Source organism: Xenopus laevis, chromosome 5L, assembly GCF_017654675.1.
Source record: "Xenopus laevis strain J_2021 chromosome 5L, Xenopus_laevis_v10.1, whole genome shotgun sequence".
In the NCBI taxonomy this organism is placed as follows: domain Eukaryota; kingdom Metazoa; phylum Chordata; class Amphibia; order Anura; family Pipidae; genus Xenopus; species Xenopus laevis.
The window spans coordinates 60,179,079-60,202,426 of NC_054379.1; the positions used below are offsets into that span (position 1 = coordinate 60,179,079).

At 40.0% G+C, this 23,348-nt stretch overlaps 1 protein-coding gene across 1 annotated transcript in view; it reads left to right on the top strand.

Annotated features, from left to right (window-relative positions):
- nid1.L (nidogen 1 L homeolog) overlaps positions 1-23,348 on the top strand; it is a 250,909-nt gene that overhangs the window by 40,756 nt on the left and 186,805 nt on the right. The window contains exon 2 of the mRNA XM_041562803.1: positions 22,124-22,310. Coding sequence (XP_041418737.1) covers positions 22,250-22,310 — 61 coding nt within the window. The 5' untranslated portion in view covers positions 22,124-22,249. The remainder of the gene's footprint in view (positions 1-22,123; positions 22,311-23,348) is intronic.

The following is a 23,348-nucleotide window of genomic DNA, read 5'->3' on the forward strand; positions in this document are numbered from 1 at the left end:
GGAATCCAGAGACGACATCTCTGGACGCTCCTATCACGCTCCCCACCCTGACAAGGACTTCCCTAGGGTGGTGGCTACAACCAGCCAATCTCAACCAGGGCAAGCTTTTTGCTATTTTCCACTGGACCATCCTCACCACGGATGCCAGTCTCCGGGGTTGGGGTGCGGTGTGTCAGGGCCAGATGGCACAGGGCAGATGGCTCCCCTCAGAGACATCTCTTCCAATCAATGTCCTGGAACTCCGAGCCATTCGCCTAGCTCTCCTTCACTGGACAGACTTCCTCAAGGGCAAAACCATCAAGATCCAGACAGACAATGCCACGGCCGTGGCATATATCAATCACCAGGGAGGGACCCGCAGCCGGGGGGCCATGCAAGAGGCCTCGCGCATCCTCACCTGGGCAGAAAAGTATGTACCGGCCATCTTCGCAGTCCACATTCCAGGGGTGGAAAATTGGACGGCGGATTTCCTCAGCAGGGAAACTCTCGACCAGGGGGAATGGGCCCTGCATCCAGAGGTCTTCCAGTCTCCAACCGACCTATGGGGCATGCCAGAGGTCGACCTGATGGCCTCCAGGACCAATGCAAAGATTCCGCGTTTCATGTCTGGGTCAAGGGATCCAAGGGCCGTAGGGGTAGACGCGCGCACGGCTCCATGGCCGTTCAGCTTTGTTTACGTCTTCCCCCCTCTACCTCTCCTTCCAGGATACTCAAGAGGATCAAGCAAGAAAGGGTGACTTCCTGTTCGGCGCCTGAGGTGATGGAAGCACAGAGGTAGAGCTCCTGCTTACCAGGGTCAAGAGTCGGCACATAGAAGCTGTTCTCTTCATTTGAAATTTGTTCGTGTTGGTTCCCGGAGTGAGGAGAGCCAGAGGAGCAGAGAGGAAGCAGGTGGTTTGGCTTCGTATGACTGCTGAGGTCTTCCTGATGTGCTGAGCTCTTTAGTTACCTCAGATTCTGCCATTGCATTTGTCAAGCCCACGCTGTTTTCAAGATTCACCTGTGAACTTGCGGTTCTCTTAACCGGGGGCTCTGCTGCATACTGGTTATATACTACATTTTGAGTCAGTTGTGGCAAGTTCTAAGCAACATATTTGTAACAAAAGGGTGGCCTATGATTTCCTGCTGGGACACTGAGTTATCACGTAACTTAGTCAGAGCTGCTTGCTGAGTCTTATTTTGTGTCACATTGTTTCAATTTTAGTGACAGGAATTTGTCACAAAAAAGCAGTTATCTCTTTGCTGACTAAGACTAAACAGTTAGTGATTGCTGTCCTTACTGATACTTTTGTTACACCTTTATTGTATACAATGTTGCAAATGCTTGAGGAGGATTGTAACCATAGAAACAAATCAATGGTTACTTCTTTGTGAAAGGAAAACAGAGACAAAGAATAAAACCAGAAGGAAAAATTGACTTGTAATAAAAGCTTTATTAATAAAAAACAGGAGAAAAAACATAAAACAAACAAAATAAAAAACAAGAAGAAAAAGTAGAAAATTAATTAAATAAAAAAAGATCATTACTCTCACGTTTTGGGATTGTTGCTCAGGTTTTCTAATACATGAAAACGTATTCTCCTTCCTTCACAATGTCTTCTAAAGCTAATGGCAAACCATATGAGAAGGCTAACAAGAAAAATGTAAAGCTACAGGATAGGAATACAAATAGTATTTTCTTATCTCACAACTCTGCTCCTACAAGAACATCTTTATCTGATGACTACTCTCTTATTGCTGCTGAAGTAGCCAGACTCATTAATCCAGTTATAGAGTCAACAATTAGTAAGGCCATTGACAAACTGCAGATCAAAATTACTAGCATCTCAGAAAAGCTATCTACACATGACAAAAGATTTGGCGAGATCGAGGATGTGGTTTCTCAACTCCAAGATGATATGATTGATTCTTCATCCAGGTTGGACTCTTTAGAGAAACAAAATCAAGAGCTTAAGTTGAAAGTGGATCACCTGGAAATTAGATCTCGGAGAAACAATCTCAGATTCATAAACATACCTGAATCTTTCCAGAATGATTCCTTAAGCATGTTAATTTCCAAAACAATTCCCATCAAACTGGGTCTTCCTCAGGATTGTCAATGTTTCAAAATAGAGAGACTTCATAGGTTTGGTCCACCTAAAGATCTCCAACCCATGAGACCAAGAGCAGTAAGTGTCAAATACCTGGACTACTCAGATAAAAATAGATTATTTCAAGCCTACAAAAAATTGTTTAAGGAAATAAAATTTTGATATTTCAAGACTACTCATTGCTTCTGTCTCAAAAACGAAAGGAATTTTCCAAAACTTGCCAATCACTGGCTAATCTTCATATCAATTTTGCCTTAATGTATCCTGCTAAACTTAAGATTTTTCTGCCTTCTGGAGCCAGGGTTTTTAGTGATTCTAGAGAGGCGCACACTTTTGTTTCACATATGGAAAAGAAGAATAGTGGAAATCTTGCTTTGGTAACACCATCTAACTCAAAATGTGTCTCAAAGATGAGAGATCTCCACTTCCTCCTAGAACAGGCAGTCTTCCACATTCCAGTGAAGAAGATATGATCCCTGATACTTGACTCTAAAAGGGAATAAACGTTTTCTTCAATATGACCCTGTAGTGGGTGTTATATTCTCTGTTTAACTCGTCTCATAGAGAGAGAGTTATTAGTTTTCCATCCTTAGGGAAAAAAGGAAGTGTCCTATTACTTAGTATACCAAATTTGTTATTCGGTTCTATAAGTCACTATCTTTTAAATTTTACATGTTATTACTGATCAGTATTGTTTGCTCTGTTTTGTTTATACCAGTGGATGTAACTATATATGTATTATTTTACTTAAATCAGCTCAAGCTCATCTTTCAGGTTGATGTCTTCATCTAGATCACATTCTTTGTCCTTTGTTTCCTGGAATGTTAATGGGTTGAATCACTTTTCTAAGAGAAAGACTATACTCAGAAATTTAAAAAACACCAAATGTGACATAGCATTCTTACAAGAAACCCATCTTAATGGTCCAGAGAATGCCTGGTTGAAAAAAGATTGGGTTGGCGAACTTGCCTTTTCCCCTGCTATTAATAAAAAATGTGGAGTGGCTATTTTATTCCATCGTAAATTGAATGTTGCTATTACAAAGTCGGTTGAGGATGAGTTGGCAGATTTATTTACACTGAAGTACTCATTAATGATGTTGTATGGCATTTATGTTCTGTATATGCTCCAAATAGTAATAAGTCTGATTATTTTATTTGGCTCACAAAACAAATTTCTCTGCTTCCTGCTAACAATTTAATTCTAGCAGGGGATTTGAATGAGTCATTTCTTAGTTCTTTAGACAGATCTGATTGGAAATTGAATAATCTTTGTAAGAAGTCTATGCTCCTACATAATTTTTGCAGAGACACTAACCTTAATGATGTTTGGAGACTTTTTCACCCTGCTGAAAAAGATTTCACCTTTTTCTCATCTGCTCATCATGTAGGTACAAGAATAGATTATTTTCTAATTTCCAATAACCTGATTAATAGTACTAGTGAAACAAATATAGGGAATATTAATATCTCAGACCATGCCCTAATTTCATTGGTGGTTTCCACTTCACCTGCTCCCAGAAATTTTGTCTCTTGGTCTTTTCCAGATTTGCTTAAGGACAATCCAGACTTCATAAAGATGCTACATAGTAGATGGGATTTGTTTTTCAAGGAAAACAAAATACACTTGAAAGACCCTTCTTTATTTTGGGAAACTTGGAATGCAGTGGCTAGAGGGGAAATATCCTCTTTTAAATCTCATTTCTTTAAAAAAGTTCACAAAAATTTTCTTGAATTGAGTAAAAGACAAAGTGTCTCTTATATTAGATTTAAACAACATCCTTCGTTTGAAAATGCTCAAAAATATAAGAATATTTTGGATGAATTTAAAATTTGGATCAAAGTGAGACAAAATTTTTTTAATCTTTTTCGCTTACTCAATAACTTGAGTAATAAAGCAAATAACCTACTCTTTAATCTTACTAAGGCTGAAAATAGACAGGCTAAACTTATTAAGATTAAAGATATTCATAACCAGCTAACAAATGATCCCAATAAAATTGTAGACATTTTTAAGGATTATTATAAGAATTTATACTCTAATCCAAGTATAGATTCTGAAAAAATGAGGAATTTCTTTGAAAATTGTAAAATTCCACAGATTTCGAAAATTCAGTTACAAAAGCTAAATAGTCCAATTACCTCAGAGGAAGTGTCCACTATTATTAAGAATCTGAAAACAGCAAAGGCAGGTGGCCCTGATGGCCTTACTCCCTCTTTTTACAAAATTATGAAGGATAAAATATCACCTTTTCTGACAAACTTATTTAATGATGTACTATTTTTTGGAAAAAGTCTACCTTCTAGTGAAATTTCAAATCTTAGAGTTATCCCGAAAAAAGACAAAGATCCATCCCTTCCTTCCTCCTATAGACTTATTTCCCTATTAAACCAAGATATCAAGATACTATCTAAGGTCCTTGCTGATAGGCTTTCTTTAATTCTTCCCTCTATAATCTCCGAGGCCCAAAATGGTTTTATTAAGAATAGATCAGGAGTTAAAAATATTAGAGCTCTGATTCATATTTTATATTACGCCAAAAAACACAAAATTCCTAGTTCTATTCTTGGTATTGATCCTGAAAAAGCGTTTGATAATATTACCTGGGAACATCTATTTTTTTGCCTTAAAAAATTCGGTATCACGGGCCCCTTCTTCCAATACATCAAATATCTTTACAAAAATCCCAGAACTCAAGTACTTTTGGGGGGAGCTAGGTCGTCACCTTTTGAAATATTTAAAGGGACGAGACAGGGCTGTCCTTTGTCGCCCCTTTTATTTAATATTGCATTAGAACCTTTAATTCGTTTCCTTGAACAATCCAAGTTAATTAAAGGAATTACTATTAATAATAGACATCTTAAGGTATTAGCCTTTGCTGATGATTTATTATTAATTTTAAAAAATCCTGAGTCTTCACTAAAGGTTGTTTTTGATTTATTTCAAGACTTTCAGTCTTTTTCTGGTTACAAAATTAACACTGAGAAATCGGAAATTATGAATATATATATGGTTCGTTTTCCAATTCACTACTTAAGAAATTCCAACTTAAAAACCCAAAGAATCAAATTAAATACTTAGGATTAATAATTCCTTCAGATCTCAATAATTTATATTCTTTGAATATTACCCCAGCCTGTCAAAAGGTTTTTTCCATGTGTGAAAAATGGGCCAATTCCCCCCTTAATATTAAGGGACGATCGCTCTTTTTTAAATCCTCAATATTTCCCAAGCTAATATATCCATTGATTAATCTCCCTTTGCTTATACAGCATTGCAATATCAAGAAACTTGACTCTGCCTTAACTAAATTTATTTGGAATGGTAAAAAGGCAAAAATTGCCCTCTATAAATTGAGAGCTCCAGTTAAACTTGGAGGATTAAACCTTCCTGATTTCAGAGCATTTAATCTATCAGCCCTCACCAGATATCTTATTGAGTGGATCTCTCGAGGCAATAAATTTATAAACCCCGACATTGAGATCTTTCAAGAACCCTTTTTTTGATATACTATCTGTTTTGCATAGCAAATGGAGTAATGTCCCTTACGACTTTAAGAGGAATCCTATATATCGTGACTCTATATATGTGTGGAAACATTTATTCTCTCGTCATGGTTATAGCTATACAGTAACCCCTTACATGCCAGCCAAACTCTTACATAAACCTTCAGATTATCAGAAATCTGATACTTTTATATTTTCAATTAAGAGAAAGTCACTGGTTTTGGTAAAAGATATATTTGATCCGCTTAAGAAAGCCTTAATGACTTGGTCAAAACTCAAAGAACAATACAAGCTTCAGGATTCTGAGAGATACTATTATTTAGCATGTCAATGTGGTCTTTCTCTGCTACATAATAATAAAAACCTGGTTTTAGCTGAGCACAAGCTTGCAGACGATTTGGCAGAGTTTTTGGAATTCCCTGGTCTGGTCTCTATTAGCTCTTTTTCTAAACAATTTTGGAATGTTTATAGTTCAGATTCTCACCCGTTATTGAAACCATCCACTAAATGGTCTGAGTTTTTACATTGTCAAATAACTCCCTCAGACTATTAGGGATTACAATAAATTCATTTTAGCAGAAAATTGGAGGATACAACATTTTAAGCTTATCCATCTAGGCTATGGAAAATTATTTTCAAAAACTTCCTCTAATGGCCCTATTTCATACTGTCCTAAATGTGATGAGACTAATGTGTCACTTTTTCATTATTTATGGTCTTGCCCAAAGATTGATATATATTGGAGGGAAATTTTTGGGTTTTTGAATTATCAATTGAAGATAAGGATTAAATTGTCTCCGTGCTTTGCTTTTTTGCATCTAGATAATGTAGTGTTTCCTTCAGTTCCCAACACAAATTTTATTTCCCCTGAAAATAAATTATTGACAGTTTTTTTTCTAGCAGCTTCCAAGAAAGCTTTATTTAATTCTTGGTTACTAAAAGAACCCCCTTCGTTAACAGACGTTATTTCTTTTATGAACCAGCTTAGTTGGCAAGAAGCCTTATTAACCAAAACCAAAGGAAATAATTCCATTGACTCTTTTAAACTGATTTGGTCTCCCTTTTTTGAAGCTTGTTATTCTAATATAGGTGATCAAATAGGACAGTTTCTCAATTTATAAGATGTGCTTTCAGACATTCCATTCAATGAATGGACATTTTTCTTTATTTCTTTCAATATGTTTACATCCACTGGCTTAGTTAATTTTAGTTAGTTGTTGTCAGTCTCATTAAATGGTATTTAGTTTTTAATAATTTTATGCCATTGTATTGATTATAACTTGTCTTTTATCTGCATAAAATTTGCTGTCATACTGTTATTATTTGTTTATCATGAAAATCAAATAAAATATTTTGAAAATATTGGCACCATACTGGCCCCGAAGGGCCTTGTTTGCAGATCTCATCAATCTCACAGAGCCAATCCATCTTCCGCTTCGACTAGATCTTCTAAGTCAAGGATCAGTATTCCACCCGAATATTCATCTGTTCCGTTTGACGGCCTGGCTCTTGAAACCCTAGTCCTCCGAAGACAAGGGTTTGACAACAGAGTGATAAAGACTATGATTGTAGCCAGAAAACCATCCTCCTCCCGAATCTATTACAGAACATGGAGGACTTACATTGCCTGGTGTACCGTTCACTCTTTTTCCCCCGCATCGCTACAGCACGGCGCGCATACTCGGGTTCCTGAAGCAGGGCCTCGACAAGGGTCTTCGCTCTGCCTCCCTCAAGTCTCAGATCTCTGCCTTGTCCGTGCTCTTCCAGGTCCATATAGCACAAGAATCTCCCATTCGGACCTTCCTGCGGGGAGTCGCGCATATCGCCCCTCCCATTCATGCTCCAGTACCTGTTGGGACCTCAACCTAGTACTATCGGCTCTACAGGGTGGTCCCTTCGAGCCCCTCGCTCAGGCCTCAGATACCCTTCTTACTTGGGAAAACCTTGTTCCTCCTCGCTATCACATCAGCCAGAAGAGTTTCCGAGCTAGCAGCACTTTCTTGCCGCTCACCCTTCTTGATCTTTCATCAGGACAAGGCTGTGCTACGGCCCATACCCTACTTCCTGCCAAAGGTTGTATCGGCCTTCCACCTCAACCAGGACATTGTTGTCACATCCTTTTGTCCACAGCCTAAGGGTTCTAAGGACCCAGCCCCGGCAATCTTAGATGTTACAATATCCTCGTTGGCGAGGAAAACTGTCAAGTTAGCCCAAGATTCATCCTTGGTCAGTTATAGTTAATTCCTCAGTAGTGATGGGCGAATTTGCGCGAAAAATTAGCGAAATCGCGCCGGCGTCTAGTTTTTGACGCTGGCGCCCGTTTTTGACGCCAGCACCCGTTTTTTCGACGCCGCCGCCCGTTTTTGGCGAATTTTTGCCGCGAATTTTCACCGGCGTTTCGCGAATTTATTCGCTGGCGGCGAATCGCGCAAATTCACCGCGAATTCGCGCCTGGCAAATAAATTCGCCCATCACTATTCCTCAGTTATTTTTTGCACTTTTAACGTTCTGGGGTGTGACAGCCTCCCGGTGGGGATATAGCCTGCTGGGATAGGTGGGCTGGCCCCTGGAAGGGGTCAGAGTTCTTGTATTTTTTTTAGTGTCCTTTCCTCCCGGAAGGTGAAGTTAACCCTCCAGTGCCTGTGTCCCCCTTTCGATGAAGAGAGAAAAGGATTTTACAGGTAAGACAAAAATCCATCTTTCCTGAACTTGACCATTACATTGAGCTGAAAGAGAAAATGGGTAATTCATCTATACTTAATACCCCTTTCTGACAGGGCAGATGTCAGAGGTTGCAGAAGTCTTCGTTGCTGTAAAGTCATCCATGATAAATCCTGAAAAATGCATTTATTAGCCACCCGAGTCTTTATCATGATTGTTTCCTTAATCTTATTGCTATTAAGGTGGCATATTACATCTTGCAGCCGATCATTATTTGTGACTCTACCTGTTAGTCGATGAGCCCGGTGAAGTTCAATTACCATATCCCATGGTCTTTGTAAAAGCAATTAAAGATATCCCTCAATGTAGTCTCCAATTCTCCTGGTGTCACGGACTCCGGTAGGCCTCTCACCTATAGATTAATTCGCCGTCCGCAATTATCAAGATCCTCCATCTGGCATCTTATAGAGTACATGCCCTTATGATGCTCGTTGATACGCTGTATGCTGTTTTTAATAGCTTGCCGGTTTGCCGATACCTGCATATCCAATTCCATTTGGGCTTCAATACGCCTCAATGACTCCCTTATTTCGGCCATATCTTCTTTGTGAGCCTGTTGGATCACAGCCGCTATCTCCTGCAAATCAGCCTTGGTGGGAACAGGGCTAGCATCTCCTGCAGCTGATTTGATGCATTCCCTTTATTCTCACTAGGGCTCGGGCTGCGTTCAGGTGCAGCTGCCATCTTGCCCACGCCAGAGTGCCTATTGCACTCTGTTTTATCAAAGTACTTAGTCACAGACAATACCTTTGTTGTTTGTAGTGGCGTAGAAACCAAGGGTTGCTGTTTCCTTTTCCCATCTTTCCCCATGTTGGAGATATAACTTTGTTTTGATGCTGCATGTACCGCTAAAAGTTTAGCTTAGAGAATGGAGCCCCGCACTTGACTTTTTATACAGGTCAAGCAACTACAATATAATATCTTTATAAATGTTAGCAGGGGTTTCATTATTATGTAAATTAGTGTCTCTTTGCTGAAGAAAAATGACTGGTACAAATGTGGCATTGGGTATGATTTTTTCAGTTTTTTTTTTTACAAAATAATAATTGCTTATGTTAGACTTTTAGACAAGTGACAGGCAGTGTACAAGGGGATAAAGGTCTAGAAAAGATCACCATAAGTTATAAACGGCACATTTATAATGAACACTGTTTATAAGTATATATAATATATATTTTTTTTAGTTTGGTCCCATAGAGAAATGACCAAACTGTAGATTATATTAATAATCTCCACATTTGAAAAGAATGGAACATCTCACAGTTTAAGATGTACATGGATATTTAAAAGGCCAGAGTAAAACATGCATAAATTGAGATATATAGTAATTAGGAACTTGACAAACAAGTAACTGGAGAGTGACACTACAGAGGCTTAATGGTATTTGAGTGGGGAAATACTTTAGCTCTGGATGGAATGTTAGAGAAGACAGAGTGGGATTTTGTTTCTGCTTAGCAGACTCTGGAGATTTGTAAAATGTGAACCACAGACATTAAACTTTGCAAAAAACTTTAAACAATTGCAGCTGTTAGATTTACTGGGACAGCTGTTTTTTTGACTTGAGGTATAAAATGTTCTGTGTTAAATTACAGGCAGAGCAAGATCCTATACATTTAAAAATGCATGGGATTTCTTTTGTTTTCTTCTGTACTTTTGTATGTCTTTTTGAAAAAGTTAATAAAAAACTAATTTAAAAAAAAAAATGCATGGGAAATTAAATCAAGCTGTATCTTCCCTTTGTATGTAAGTTTACCAAGATGTATGTATGTAAAACCTTATTTATATAGTCCCTATATTGTAACCAGTACTTAAAAAACCTGGTTAATTGCTGGTTAACGTAGGAAAATATTTTACATGGTATTAAAGAAAAAACAAAGTAAATAGGGTTGATGATTAATACAGGAGCATGCTCATAAGAGACCAGAGTCGAATAAGATGATCTACCTGTCAGGTAGGTTCAACAGATTTAGGGTTAAAGCCCCAAAGTTTATTAAATAACGTTTTATACAGTACATAGATATGTGTGTACATGTATATACAGTATATGGGGAGGCCCATTTATCAAAGGTCGGATTTCAAATTCAATTTTTTTTAATTCGAATATACTCACAATTCGACTGGGAGGTTATTTATAAAAAAAAATGTGAATCTCTAATATTTGATCGAATGGTTCTGACGTGAAAATTGCAAGAACAAAAAAGGCGGAGCACCGTGAGAATTCAGTAAAATTTAAAAAATGAAGTTTTATTCAATAGACATCTAAGAACAAGTTACAGCAGCAGTGAACCCATGGCTGCCCGCTTAACGCGTTTCGTGGCGTCCTGCCAAGTGGCAGGACGCCACGAAACGCGTTAAGCGGGCAGCCATGGGTTCACTGCTGCTGTAACTTGTTCTTAGATGTCTATTGAATAAAACTTCATTTTTTAAATTTTACTGAATTCTCACGGTGCTCCGCCTTTTTTGTTCTTGGAATTCTTGTGACCGTGTGGGATGGCGGCTAGCAGTGCAGCACGTTTGAATTCAGCGTCTGGTAAGTGCTCCCACTAAAATATATCTTTTCCTGACGTGAAAATTGGAATCATATTAGTTTCATATACGATTTGTATGAATCGAGTTTTTTTTTTTTTTTTTGGAATATCAGAAAGCCTATTAACATCTCCAAATGGCTCAACAAACCTCTACCATTGACTTGTTTGTGAACTTGGCAGGTTTTAGGTGGCGAATATTCGAATTAGAACTGTTTCTAAGGTTCTATGGAATTTGCATTCGAATAGGGGGATTCAAATTCGAATGTGTGAATTTTTAAATTCCAAAATTCAAATTTAAATTCAAATTCAAGTCCTACTCCCTCAGAAGCCATGTTCCAATATCTTGCACTGATGAGATCTAACAAGATCAAAATAGGCTGTCTGCAAGTTTGCATGTATGGCTCTGAACCATTAGGCTGTATCTGTGCTATAAACAAGTGGTTTCTGATGCATAGTTGGCTAAAGGGACATAAAGGAGTGATCTCTGCCCATGATGCCTTATGGGAGAATTAAAACTCCCTTTTTTGGTATTTAGGCAGCTCTGCGTTTCGTACCCTCCGGCACTTAGTCATCGTACCCTCCAGCACTTAGTCATAGGTATCAGAGACACCTATGACTAAGTGCCGGACAGTACGAAACGCGTAAGGTGGGCCATGTGGGGTCCGTATGTATCGAATTTTTTTAATGCAACTATAAATAAATATTTTGTTTTTACTAATGAAAAGCCTTGGGATATATATCTTTGCATATAAATTATTGCACATAAAGGAATGATTTGCATGTCTCTGCCCATGATGCCTTATGGGAGAATTAAAACTCTCTTTTTTGGTATTTAGGCAGTGCTGTGTGTATGGCATGAGACAAGTAAATACCTTCTGATTTCAGAAGGCTTCAGTTTATACTTTATTTTACACACTGAAACAAAATGTAGCACCACTTATGCCTCCCCACTTCATTTTGACTCATTTACAACCCACAACCACAGTTGTGGTTACACAATGATGGGTGCAGTTTGTCCTGGAATCAACACCATGTATTAAAAGTACTTGAGCCAAAATCTTTCCCTTGAACTTCTGCATAGTAGTGTTCAGCGCACTGCATCCATGCTGCTCCCTGTTGTGAATTGTGTGCATATGCACCTATTGAACCTAGGGAACTCTGGAGAGTAGTGGTAGCTACAGGGTTCCCACAAAAGCCAGTGTAAAGAGAACCTGGTGGTCTAGTGAGATGCCCGTGGCAGAGACACACGACACTTCCTCTTTCTTGCACACAGATGCGCGCTCAGCTCTAAAAGATGGCACCGCTTCCGGGTTTTAATATTCAATGCCCACCATAAAGGTCTTTTCTGAAGTTCCTGAGTGCTTTCTATTGTGTTTGACTTATTCCCTGACCCTGCCTGTTCCTGGTTTTTCATCTAGTCTGCTGCCTGTCCTGACCATTACCCGTTTTGACTACTTTCTTGAACTCCTGCCTGGTACTGCGATATTGATATGTTTTGACCCAACCTGTGACCTTGACTATTCTATTGCTTGCTGAATCTGTACTGCCTATCCTGTTTGGTTTGATCTGGCCTGTGACCCTGGCTACACTTGTTCTCTGTTCCATTGCTTGCCCAGAACTTTCTCCCTGGTCTTCTCATGCTAAGACCCAGTGGCATCCTAAAGCAAAAGTTTGTTATAGGCAGAAGACTGAGCCGCGACCGGGACCTTGGGATTTGCTCTAGGTTTCGGAGACCAATTGTAACAGTATGTTGAGCCAGACATGGACGCTGAAGGTGCTACGCTTCCTCTGCTACCACGGAAGTGATTCTGACGAGTCTACTACAGCGTCTTAGAGAGCAAGAGTCCAAGCAGGACCAAATTGTCCATTGCCTTTAAAGGCTGTGAGTAAGACTGAACACTATTCAGCAACAACCTGTTGCTCTCTTGCCTGCTCCAGCTTTGTCAGGCCAGCTTCTGGCTGTACCGCCAGTAAACCCATGGTGGAGCCCTAGCTCCCATTCCCATTTATAGGAGACAGTAGCTGTTTTTTTGCTTTTCAGGAGGCTTGCAAGCTCCACTTCAATTTCTTACCCCTCCCCTTCCTACAGAGGCATCATGCGTAAATTTTGTTATAACTTTACAGGAGGGAGATCCTCAGGTGTGAGCTTTTAGTCTATCTAATTTCCAAAACCCACCAGCACTCCCTGGCCTCTCAGATACAAGCTGGTCCGGTGCACAGTTAGAAGGGATCGGCAACCCGTAATGAGACACGTTAGCAAGAAGGAAACCCGCACTCAGGACTCAATGCAAGCTGGCAAAGCCCTGCGTGTTTATTGCAACATTGCAATAAACATGCAGGGCTTTGCCCGCTTGCATTGAGTCCTGAGTGCCGGTTTCCTTCTTGCTTTTAGTCTATCTCCCAGTGATCCAGCCCAACTCTCTTTAGAACCCATTCCCTGAAAAGTTTATAGGAGACCGTAGCTGTTTTTTTGCTTTTCAGGAGGCTTGCAAGCTCCACTTCAGTTTCTTACCCCACCCCTTCCTACAAAAACGTCATGCGTAAATTTTGTTATAAAAAGGTGTGAGCTTTTAGTCTATCTCCCAGTGATCCAGCCCAACTCTCTTTAGAACCCTTCTTCGAAGCAATGGCTATCATTTACAATGACCCCGACCTTGCCACCTCTGCCAATGCAGCTATACGCAATCTCAGGCAGTGGGTCGAGGATTACCGTACGGAGTTCCACCGTAGAGATGGGCTGGAATGACACCTCTTTAAGGAGTCAGTTCAGGGTGGGTTTGGTTGTGGCTATCAAAGATAGTCTTGTTTATTTTCCTATGCCTTTCCACGAATCCAGGCCTGGAAAGAGGCTTCATAAGACCATCTCTCTTGAACTCCTGCCTGGTACTGCGATATTGATGTGTTTTGACCCAGCCTGCTATCTCTACTATTCTATTACTTGCTGAATCTGTACTGCCTATCCTGTTTGGTTTGACCCAATCTGTGACGCAGACTATGCATCTTGTTCTCCATTCCCATACAATGAGTGTTTCCCTTGCCTGGCCAGAACTTTCTCCCTGGCGGCACCCGAGTAGCGGAGGGCTCCTCCCGAAGCAAAATGTGGTCGTTATAGGCAGAAGACTGAGCCGCAACCGGGACCTTGGGGTTTGTTTTGGGTTTGGGATACCAAACGTAACAGCCAGCTTCAATAGTCACATTGCACTTGAGCCTGAAGAATCACAAGTAGGTGCCATCATGTCAATGACAAGATGTTTGATGCAGTGTGGTTGAAATGACACAGTCCTGGAATCACTTTGAATTATGTTAAGTGCGCTAGCTCATGTTTTGAAATATATACAAGAAAATTGGGACTTAATCCCCAACCATAAGCCCGTGAATGACACAATTCTTTAAATAATCAAAATATGTAGTCAAAAATGCAATATTTATTCACAACCATGCCATTATACACATTTAAAAACAGGTTAAAGTCATGGGGGCAAATTCACTAAGCCGCGAAGCGCCGAACACTAGCGTTAATTCGCTAGCGTTTGGCATTTTCGCTACTGCACAAATTCACTAACGAACGCTGGCGTAGTTTCGCTAGTGTTACTTCGCAACCTTACGCCAGGCGGATTTTCACTAGCGACGAAACTACGCAAATTCACTAACTTGCGCAGTGTACTGAACGCTACCTTTTACGCTAGACTTCCTTCGCCACCTCAGACCTGGCGAAGCGCAATAGAGTGGATAGGGATTGTTTAAAAAAGAGTCAATTTTTTTTCTAAGTCCCAAAAAACGCTGGCGTGTTTTCTACATGATGGCTGATAGGCTGAAAAAGATCGAAAAATTTTTGGGGCTCCCCTTCCTCCCCCCTACATTTCCTGACTCATGGTAACTTACCTAGACAGTGGGCACATGTGTAGGGCAAAATAAAATTTTTATTTGCTGATTTGAAGGTTTTCTAGGCATTTGTAGTGCAGATACATGTTCCTCCATTGAAATTTGAATTTCAAATTAGCCTTCGCTAGCGTAACTTCGCTTTATATAGCGAATCAACGCTAGCGCAACTCCGCAACCTTACGCTACCCCTGTGCGCAACTTCGGATTTTAGTGAAATTGCGGAGCCCTGGCGAAACTACGCCTGGCGAAGTGCAGCGAAGTGCGGCGAAGTTGCGCCTGGCGCAACTTTGCATCTTAGTGAATTTGCCCCATGTGGGAGAATTGATCCCTCTCATATAAATGCTTAACCTCACAATCTGATAAATGTGAATCAGTTGTGGGGAAAATGCAAATAGGATTAGATGTACAGGCTAACCACCCTGTCAATGCTATTAATGCAAAATAAAAATCAAATCAACATATATCAAGTACAATCATGTTAAGCATTTTTTAGCATAGATATGAATTGGTCCTGGGACCCAGAAGCCTTATGATGGACAAAGGTGTGATGACAGTGAGTCATCCAATGTAAATGATATTCCAGTGGTTGAATATAGTTGTTTAAATTCCGGCTTGGTCGGGCTGACAACCCAAGTGCATGTTATAAAGTCTGATGGATGCCTGTCCCAACTTTCGAGAAATAAAATTCCGGTGTGATAGTTATGTTGGTGCTCTGGCGGTAATTTCTAATTGTTACAGTTCAAGCTCAATTAAATTACGTACCCATAGGCAATTTATTGTGTTCGATCCAAGGACTAAGTTAGCAAAATTGCAATTGCAGTGTCACATACACCTGCTTATGGGTGTGGATGCTTTGCCGATACGATACTAAAATGTCCTGCTTAAGCATGAAAAAGACTGTGTGCCCAGTCCTACTGCCATAGAGCCACGTCACATCTATTGGGTCAACTTCAGACTGTTCCACTATAAGTTGTGCATGCCACAGGTCCTTGGAGAGGGGCCCCTTCTCCCAAATGCAATACCATGCATCGACAGCCGTTTCGCTACCGACTGTAGCTTTGTCAAGAGGCAGAAGAACAGGAAGTGACATGCTCTTAAGGGTAACGTCACATGACTGTGAAGTGGATTACCATAGTGACGCGTCAACATGTCAGGATTTTGCAAATATGTTTCTCTCCTGCACATGCGCATATGAGGGCCATATCCATGTATTTGGTGTTGTTGCATTCATCCCCGCACGAGGTCAGTAATGTCTTGCCTCTAAAACATGTGCCCAGGGCCTAGAACCATTTTGATAAGTTCATTTTAGTAGACTGTCACCATAAACCTATGGTAGGAGAGAGGAAATACATCCATTTCAAAGAATCAGCATGTGATATCACTAAGGACTGGCATGGTAATGAAATCATAAGTAATAAGTAAACACTTTTCCAGTGACAAACATCTGAAATACAAAAATGCTTTTGTAAATATGAATAAAGTAATAACAAAATAAAAAAATTAAAAAGTAAAAAATGGAAAAGACCATTTACTTATTACTTATTGACAAAAGCCTGAAAATTCAAATGACCATTCATTCCAAATTCTGATTCATAAGTATTGAGCTTAAATATCCAAGCAGTTTCTAACTGGAGTAATTTATTGTCAAAGTCGCCACCCCTCGGATTCCCATGAGTCGATCAATACCTTTAAAGTAAGAGCCTGCATTATATACATCATGCATGCAATAAATGTGCTTTGCAATACTTGAGAAAAGGTTGCAATTTCTTATGTCTAGTAAATGTTCATATATATGCCATTTAAATTGTCTTTTTGTTTTACCAACATATAGACTGCCACAATGGCAGGTAAACAAGTAAATTACATGTGTAGTGGTACAGCAAATGTAATGATGCAGGTCAAATTCTAAATTATCCTTACCAAATGTATTGGACAATTTGATGAAATGCCATTGTTCACAAGTGCCACATCTAAAGCTGCCTGGTGTTTTACAGCATACTGTCTTAGAGTATTCATTTTGGAGGCCCTAAATTTTGTTCTGCATCATAATGTTTTTTTATTTGATGATATCTATTATCTACAACGCCAAAGTGTGGCTATGGGTGCAAAATGTGCCCCCAGCTATGCCAACTTGTATCTTGGTGAATGGGAACGCCATATATTTTTAGCAGATCAATATGACATGTACCTGTGCCATATTCTCAGATGGCACAGGTACATTGATGATATTATGCTAAAATGGCAGGGCTCTGAACAATTACTAATAGAATTTGTGGGTAAACAACAAATTCAATCTGTCCTTGAACCATGAACTTTGATAGCTTGAGGTAGGAATTCTTGTCCACAAACCTATTTCGGAAAAAAACAGTGAGCATGCCAAATCCATGCATCCCTTTAAATGTATTGAGGGCATCCCTAAGGGTCAGTATTTGAGACTGAGAAGAATTTGCTCCTTAGATGATGAAACAGGAGGCCTACAAGCTGTATCAGAGATGCAAGGCACTGGGCTATAAAACACGTTCCCTCCATAGAGCTTACCAATGCGCTCTTGCTCAGAATAGAGATGTAGTTTCATCTGATCAGTTTGCCAGGTCTAAGCTGGAGAAGGAAACTTTGGCGAAAGAGGTAACAATCGTTCGCCTGAGTGATAGGGCGCAAAACATTGCAATGTACTCTTTCGCTAGAGAATTTTCTTCTACGCCTGTTAGTAAATTGCAGATGTCCCTGTAGATGGTATTTCTGACGAATTTTCACTAGCGCTGGCCACTTTGCTCCTTTGTATCTACCCTATAAAGCAGAGCTTGGCCAGGTACCCTAGACAACCTGGCCGGTCATGGTGCATGCATATGCGAACCCACGCATCATGCACGCATGTGCAAATCAGCGCGTGTCATGTATATGCCTGAATTACCTCAAAACACAAGACAAATCTCAAAATGCCTGGGAGAGAGAACAGGCAGTTGGGGAGAGCGGACACCGGACATGGGGTAGGCGGCAAAGAAGGTCTGGGGCCCCCACACCTTTGCAGTCTAGGCATGTGCCTACTCTTCCTACCCCTAGTTCTGGTCCTGCTATAAAGTAATTGTCAAGGTAGTTATGTTTCTTCTCCAAGGGGGCCCTCTGATTAATGGATCAGCATTAGTCTTCATCAGCTGAGGTTCTCTACATTCACTGAACCAAGGCTGAAATCCATCTAAACACTAAACCATTGACTTTCATAAATATGCTGCTGAAACCTACTTGAATGAGACAGCTTTTACATGTTAGATTAATCTTGAACTAGAAAACTGACCGGAGCCTTGAAAATATTCAATCCTTTGGGACATACAGCTCGACAGAAAACTTTATGAGTGATGGGCATAAAGATGCATTAGTTAATCTCTGTCTCGTGCTCCTTCTCCCATTGGAGTCAGCTCTGTTAAGGTATTCTACCACAACCAGAGCTATAGAAATTGACCATTAGCCCCACACACTACCCAGAAACACATCTGCAACTTTGAAGTTTGAACCTCTGTATGTATACGCCCGAAGCCCTAGTACTTTTCCTGCTCTTCGTATGGCACGTGCGGCGCACAATTCCTGGTTTTAAGCGCCGTGCATATGATGTCATCACATTTCGGCGCAAAAGTTTAAATATTTAAAGGGTCATCGGGCCAAACTCATGGCCCGTTGTACTGTTACAAATGGCACCCTAAACCCAGAACTAAAGTCAAGCTCCTGGTCAAGGCTCACTCTTCTGCCTTTAGCAGCCACCTTTGGCTTCGAGAGGAGTCCTCAGCTACTCAGATGCTGCCAGGACTTAACGTGAGAGGAATAGGACAGAAGTTCTGAGCAAACAAAGGGGCCGAATGTAGCGGATTTGGAACTTCAAGAAAACACTGTAAAGTTCAATGGCGGCTTCAACAGAAGGGTGGTCAGGCAGTGATCGGTCCAGTCAGAGTTCAGACAAAGTCGGTTATACAAGCAAAGGTCAGTTCAGGCAGAGTTCAAGCAAAGTTGGTTATACAGGCAAGGGTCGATCCAGGCAAAGTTCAAGCAAAGTTGGTTATACAGGCAAGGTTTGGTCTGGGCAGAGTTCATGCAATAGTTGGTTATACAGCAAGAATAGGCAACAAGAGTCAGGACAGAAAATGCACCCAGCTACTATGTAATATAGACTTAACAATGGGCAATGAGTTTTGGCATGAGGCCCCTTTAAATATTTAGACTTTTGTGCCGAAAAGTGATGACATCATATGCATGGCGTGTAAAACCAGAAAGTGCGTACCGTGCCCGCCATAGGAAGAGGCACTAGAGCATCCACGCCAGGAACGCGGCAGGCATCCCGGCGGGCCCCAGTCCCCACTAGACCACAAGGAAGAGTCTTTACATTACCCCCCTCTAGAAGGGGCAACCGGACCCATAGTCTTATCAGGAAATTTAATTTGAAATTGCTTTGAAGACGATTAGCCCTGACATCGGAAACAGGAACCCAAGAGTCCTCTGGACCGTATCCCTTCCAGTGTACTAAATACTGTAACTTACTCCTCACAAGGTGAGAATCAAGGAGTCTCTGGACTAAAAATTCGGGCTAACCCTCTACTAACACCGGAGGAGGGGAAGATTGCTATCCAACCTGTGTGGCTGGCTTCAAAAGGGAAATGTGAAAAGAGTTTGAGGTCTTAAAATTACCAGGAAGCTTGAGGCAGACAGAAAAAGGGTTAATAATATCCATGATAGGATATGGACTAATAAACCCGGGTCCCAGCTTAAGAGATGGGACCTTAAATGTAATATTTTTTGTAGATAACCAACACATGTTTCCAACCTGATACTTGGTTGCTTCCCTATGAGACCTGTCGGCTGCTCTATTTTGAGCAGAAGTAGCTGCTAAAAGGGAATCATGTGCCCCACTCCAAATCTTTGTACCTTCTGTTAACTCTTCTTTTAACACATTTTTCAGAGGATAAACAACCACAATATGAAAATGCCTTAGGATGCAAATCATTAACAATACAAAAATGGAGATTGTCCAGTAGATGCATGAGATGTATTATTATAGGCAAACTCTGCCCAAGGCAACAGCTAAGCCCATAAAGATTGATTATCAGAAACATAACATCTTAAAAATTGTACTAAGTACTTGTTCACTCTTTCTGTCTGACCATTGGTTTGAGGGTGATATGCAGGGGAAAAGGACAAATTGATCCAAACCAAAGAGCAAAAGGCTCACCAAAACTTGGAAACTAATTGTACTCCCCTGTCAGAAACAATGTTTACAGGAAAACCATGTAATCTAAAGATACAGTATTAGAAATAAACAATTCAGCTAACTTTTTAGCAGAAGGAAGGTGTGGAAGAGGAATAAAGTGGCTCATCTTGTTGAGATTACCGTATTACCTTGGGAAATAGGAAGATCGATAAAATCCATAAAAAGATGAGTCCAAGGTCTATCGGGAATGGGAAGTAATTGGATCAGCCCCTGAGGTAGGGTTCTAGAGGTTTTGGATCTCTGACAAATAGAACAAGAGTTAATAAAATTCTGAACATCCTGTCTTAACGAGGGCCACCATAAATCTTGAGCTAATAATGACATAGGGCAGATTCACTAAAGGGGAAAGTGGGTAACGCTAGTGACTTTTCGCCAATGTTACCATCTGCAGCGACATCTGCAATTCACTAACATGTGTAGAGGAAAAATTAGCCATCGAATGAGACTGTCGCTAGCATTTGTTTGCACACTGTCACCAGTCGACTTTTCACTGTGACGAACGGTCGTTAGTCCGCAAATTCAGTAAAATCAGAATTTTACAGAACGTTACCTCTTTCACCAGAGTTGTCTTTGCCACCTTCGACCAGGCCAAGTGATAAGATGAAGCTCCATCTTGCACACTATTCTGCCACTGACGTCATATCCTCTAGTACAATTTCCTTATATCCTTTAGGAAAAAACATATTATGCATATTGAAAGATATTAGTAATTTGTAGAATTTGTGGAAAGTAATAACCTACACCATTGATAATGAATCATAATTTTACACATATTGATGGTTGCTGTCCTCCCACAAACATATAGGGACAGAAATTCTAAAATGTCTAATATATATTATTTATTTGTTCCTCTTCATTAATGTTTTAAACTAAAAAATGAGTTGCATATGGTTGCATATGGAAGTGATTTGTTCGTTCATTAATGCACTCACAACTGAGAAACAGCTTTGTTGCAATGTGTTGTACTGTTGTAGTTGTACTATAGCAATAATGTTTTGTTTAAGCCTGTAATTATTTTTACTGTAGCTGACTGTTGTATGCTGTTTATGGTTAGATATTTTTTTAACACTATGGGGCACATTTACTTTGCTTGAGTGAAGGAATAGAATAAAAAAAACTTTGAATTTCAAATTTTCTTTTTTTTTGGCTACTTCGACCATCAAATTGGCTACTTCGACCCCCTACTTCGCCACCTAAAACCTACCGAGGTGCAATGTTAGCCTATGGGGAAGGTCCCGATAGGCTTTGTAACAATTTTTTGGTCGAAGAAAAATCGTTCAATCGATGTATTAAAATCCTTCAAATCGAACGATTTGAAGGATTTAATCGTTCGATCAAACGATTTTTTGTTCGATCGAACTATTTACGGTAAATTCTTTGTCTTCGATATTCGAAGTCGAAGGATTTACATTCGGCAGTCGAATATCGAGGGTTAATTAACCCTCGATATTCGACCATATGTAAATCTGCCCCCAATCATAAGACATTCCAACAATATCCTATAATGTGTACATTATTTCTTATTTATATTTATTGTAAAAAAGTGTCTGGTAGTCAAAAACACACTGTTTAACGCAGGAAAATAAAATAGATTTTTTGTACTGGCAACATTTTTTTCTCAACTGTTTATATTTTGGACCCCTTTTTCAGGACCTCAACCCTTTTTTTTTTCATTTGCAGCTCTTGCCACACTTCATTAAGGGTTGGATCCTGGCTGCCTCCCTCCTCACTCTTTTACTGTTTGACTTCCAGGGTAGCTGGGTCCTCCTCCTCAACAGGCTCCTGGCTGGATTCCACCAGGGTTGCCTGTGGTGTAAGCGTCTGGATTTCTAAGAGAAATATATATAGATTGTGATTTAGTTCTCTATAGTAATGTTGTTCCTTTCATTGAATAGTTTGCCTTTTTTTACACTGTTTGAGCTCATTAAGAAATAAAGTTAAAGAGAGTCATGGCCAAACAAGCTTCATGGAACACATTTATATTAGAAATTACCTTCAGATCTAGGGCTTATTGTGGCCGATTGGCTGAAGTCATCCACCCATATTTCTAAGACAAAATTATGTAAAATTCTATTTTTTCCTAAATAAGATTTCAATATTTTTTTTGAAAGATTTTCTTTATTAACTTTTTCCATTTATATTTAGATTAAAGGGTAGAAGAAAGAAGAGGCATAGACAAGAGTAGAAGAAAAGAAGAAAGATCGGTTTTCCCATTGCACATCCACATATAATACAAGACTTTTGGCAATTTTCAGTTTACCGAACCTGTTGATGCATCGTCTAACCATCGGCCCCAGACTTTACCAAATTTTTCCGGCCACCCATGGGCTAGGTAAGCCAGTTTTTGTCGTGGGAGAGTCATTTATTAGCTTTTTCCAATATCGCAGAGTAGGTGGTTCCATGGCTTTCCATGTCAGGAGTATTGCTTTCTTGGCATAGTGGAGAAACTGATGGAGGCATAGTCTGTCTCCCGAAAGTAGAAATCTCCAATGTGCCCCAATAAACAAAATTCTGGGGTCCGGATATTGGGCAGTCCCAACGAAGAATCCATGAAGGTAAGTACTGAAGTCCAGAAACATTGTATTTTTGGGCACTCCCAGAACACATTTAGGTAAATGCCTTGTTCTATATTATACTTTACACATACATCTGGATACCCTTGATATATTCGTGCCAGCCTGTGTGTTGTATAATAAACAATATTTGTGTGGATGTATCTGTCTTTTATTGAATTGTTTATTTCAGGTATCGAGTATTTCTTTCCAGGAGCCCTCATCCAACTCAGGCACATCCTGGACCTATTTGCATCTAATGTGCTTTTTTTGGATCAAAGTCCCCTTGCAGGAGGATGGCATAGAACCAGCTGACAGGCTTAGAGAGTTCAGTTCCGTGGCAAATTGGGCTATGCACGCATGCCTGCAAATATCTGAACGACATACAATTCTGTAATCTAAACTCTTGTTTAAATTGGGCAAACTGCTTAAAGGAGTTGTTCAGTGTAAAAATAAAAACTGGGTAAATAGATAGTCTGCGCAAAATAAAAAATGTTCCGAATATATTTTGTTAGCCAAAAATGTAATGTATAAAGGCTGGAGTGACTGGATGTTTAACATAATAGTTGTAACACTACTTTTCAGCTCTCTTGGTTTACACTGACTGGTTACCAGGCAGTAACCAATCAGAGACTTGAGGGGGGGGCACATGGGTCATATCTTCTGCTTTTGATTCTGAGCTGCATGCTGAAGATCAGTTGCAAACTCAATGAACAGAAATGTACCATGTGGCCCCCCTTCAAGTCGCTGACTAACTCAGAGTTTTAGAGCTGAAAAGCAGGAAGTAGTGTTCTGGCTATTATGTTACACAACCAGTC